The following is a 1,579-nucleotide window of genomic DNA, read 5'->3' as shown; positions in this document are numbered from 1 at the left end:
TCATTAAACTTGAATGCAACCACCTCCCATCCCTGCCCTGGACAGCAAAGAATCCTCCAAGAAATTCATGGCAAGTTAGAGCACACAACTGCATGTGGGGCGAATATGGCAAGATATAGCTTAGGAATTATTGGTTATGAACCTGATTCATATGAATATTTACCCATTCTAATAGCAAAGATCCTCTTTAGCTAAAAATCAAGACAGAAATTAGTCAAATGAAAATGTTTGCTACTGTCTTTGGGAGGCATTCCACACTCGTGTAATATGTACAGAAAGCCCCAAATTCATGCAGAAATACAGAAATTGATTGTAAAAATGTTATATGATAGGGCATCTACAATAATCAGATCAAGTAATTCTTTATATATCATTCTCATTTGACAATTACTATATAACTAGTTTTGAATTTATATAGGCCTTTTTTTCATTACTCACATACACATGAACCAAAATTTTGTTTTTGTTTTATTGTTTGATATCTGTTTTACACCAAATGATATAATTACAAAAATGTTTGTAAACGTCAATTTTGTTTCTTTTTCTTTTTTATGTTGATTATCATTATGTCCAGGTAATGATTACATGCACTGCTTGAATTAGGTAAGGATTTTAAGCCTTGTACATACCATTATGATACAGTCCTCATTACAGAAGAAGAAAATCTATTTCCTGTATATTACATTTATCCATGCACTGTATCTGTAAGCATCAATTTAAAGATTTTATTGTATGATTCATGTCCTAGTATGTTTTCAAATAATGTAAGGCTTAGAACATAGTATTAATGTATCTGATCAACAGAATTATCATTATTATTATTTTTTTCTTTTCTTTCTCTTTCAGAAAATAACAATGAGTGCATTTGCCAGCAAGAGTGGCAGGGTGGTACCCCCTCAGTCACCCAGTCAGTCTGGTGTACCTCCAGGAGGCAATACAGACTTAGCTAGTCTATTTGAATGCCCAGTGTGTTTTGATTATGTATTACCACCAATATTACAATGCCAGAGTGGTCACCTTGTCTGTGCCAACTGCCGCCCAAAATTGACATGCTGTCCAACCTGTAGAGGACCACTAGGTAAGTTCAAACAACTATGCACCAGTACAAAAAGATCCAGTTATTGATGATGGTGGTTAACATAAAAAAGAGAAATTTGAATAGATTTTCTTTGTCTAAATCTATTTGTAAAATCATTTTATTTTTACAGGTAATATCAGAAATCTTGCCATGGAGAAGGTGGCATCCACAGTCATGTTTCCTTGTAAGTATTCCTCATCAGGCTGCTCAGCAACCCTCCTTCACACAGACAAAACAGAACATGAGGATACATGTGAGTTCCGTCCATACATGTGTCCATGTCCTGGAGCATCCTGTAAATGGCAAGGATCTTTGGAACAAGTTATGCCACACCTCATGAGCGTCCACAAAAGTATCACAACTCTACAGGGTGTGTATTTCAGTTTCCATGTCTAACAATTATTTTTTTGATATTTGTACTCCAATTAAGTTAATGCATGCAGGTTAACCACTATATATTTGATAATCACTGTTTATATAAACCCTTCCATATTATTTGAC

The 1,579-nt window shown here is 34.6% G+C and overlaps 1 protein-coding gene across 2 annotated transcripts in view; it reads left to right on the top strand.

Moving 5' to 3' along the window:
- Nucleotides 1-1,579, top strand: part of LOC119592593 (E3 ubiquitin-protein ligase Siah1-like) — a gene marked incomplete in the record, with an annotated part of 8,111 nt that overhangs the window by 3,111 nt on the left and 3,421 nt on the right. For both annotated transcript variants that reach the window (XM_037941477.1, XM_037941478.1), the window contains 2 exon segments: nucleotides 847-1,078; nucleotides 1,209-1,448. In XM_037941477.1, the coding sequence (XP_037797405.1) occupies nucleotides 856-1,078; nucleotides 1,209-1,448 (463 nt within the window).

This window comes from Penaeus monodon, chromosome 30, assembly GCF_015228065.2.
Source record: "Penaeus monodon isolate SGIC_2016 chromosome 30, NSTDA_Pmon_1, whole genome shotgun sequence".
NCBI classification, from domain to species: Eukaryota; Metazoa; Arthropoda; class Malacostraca; order Decapoda; family Penaeidae; genus Penaeus; species Penaeus monodon.
The sequence above is the reverse complement of the archived record's forward strand: the minus strand, read 5'-3'. Positions and strand labels throughout refer to the sequence as shown.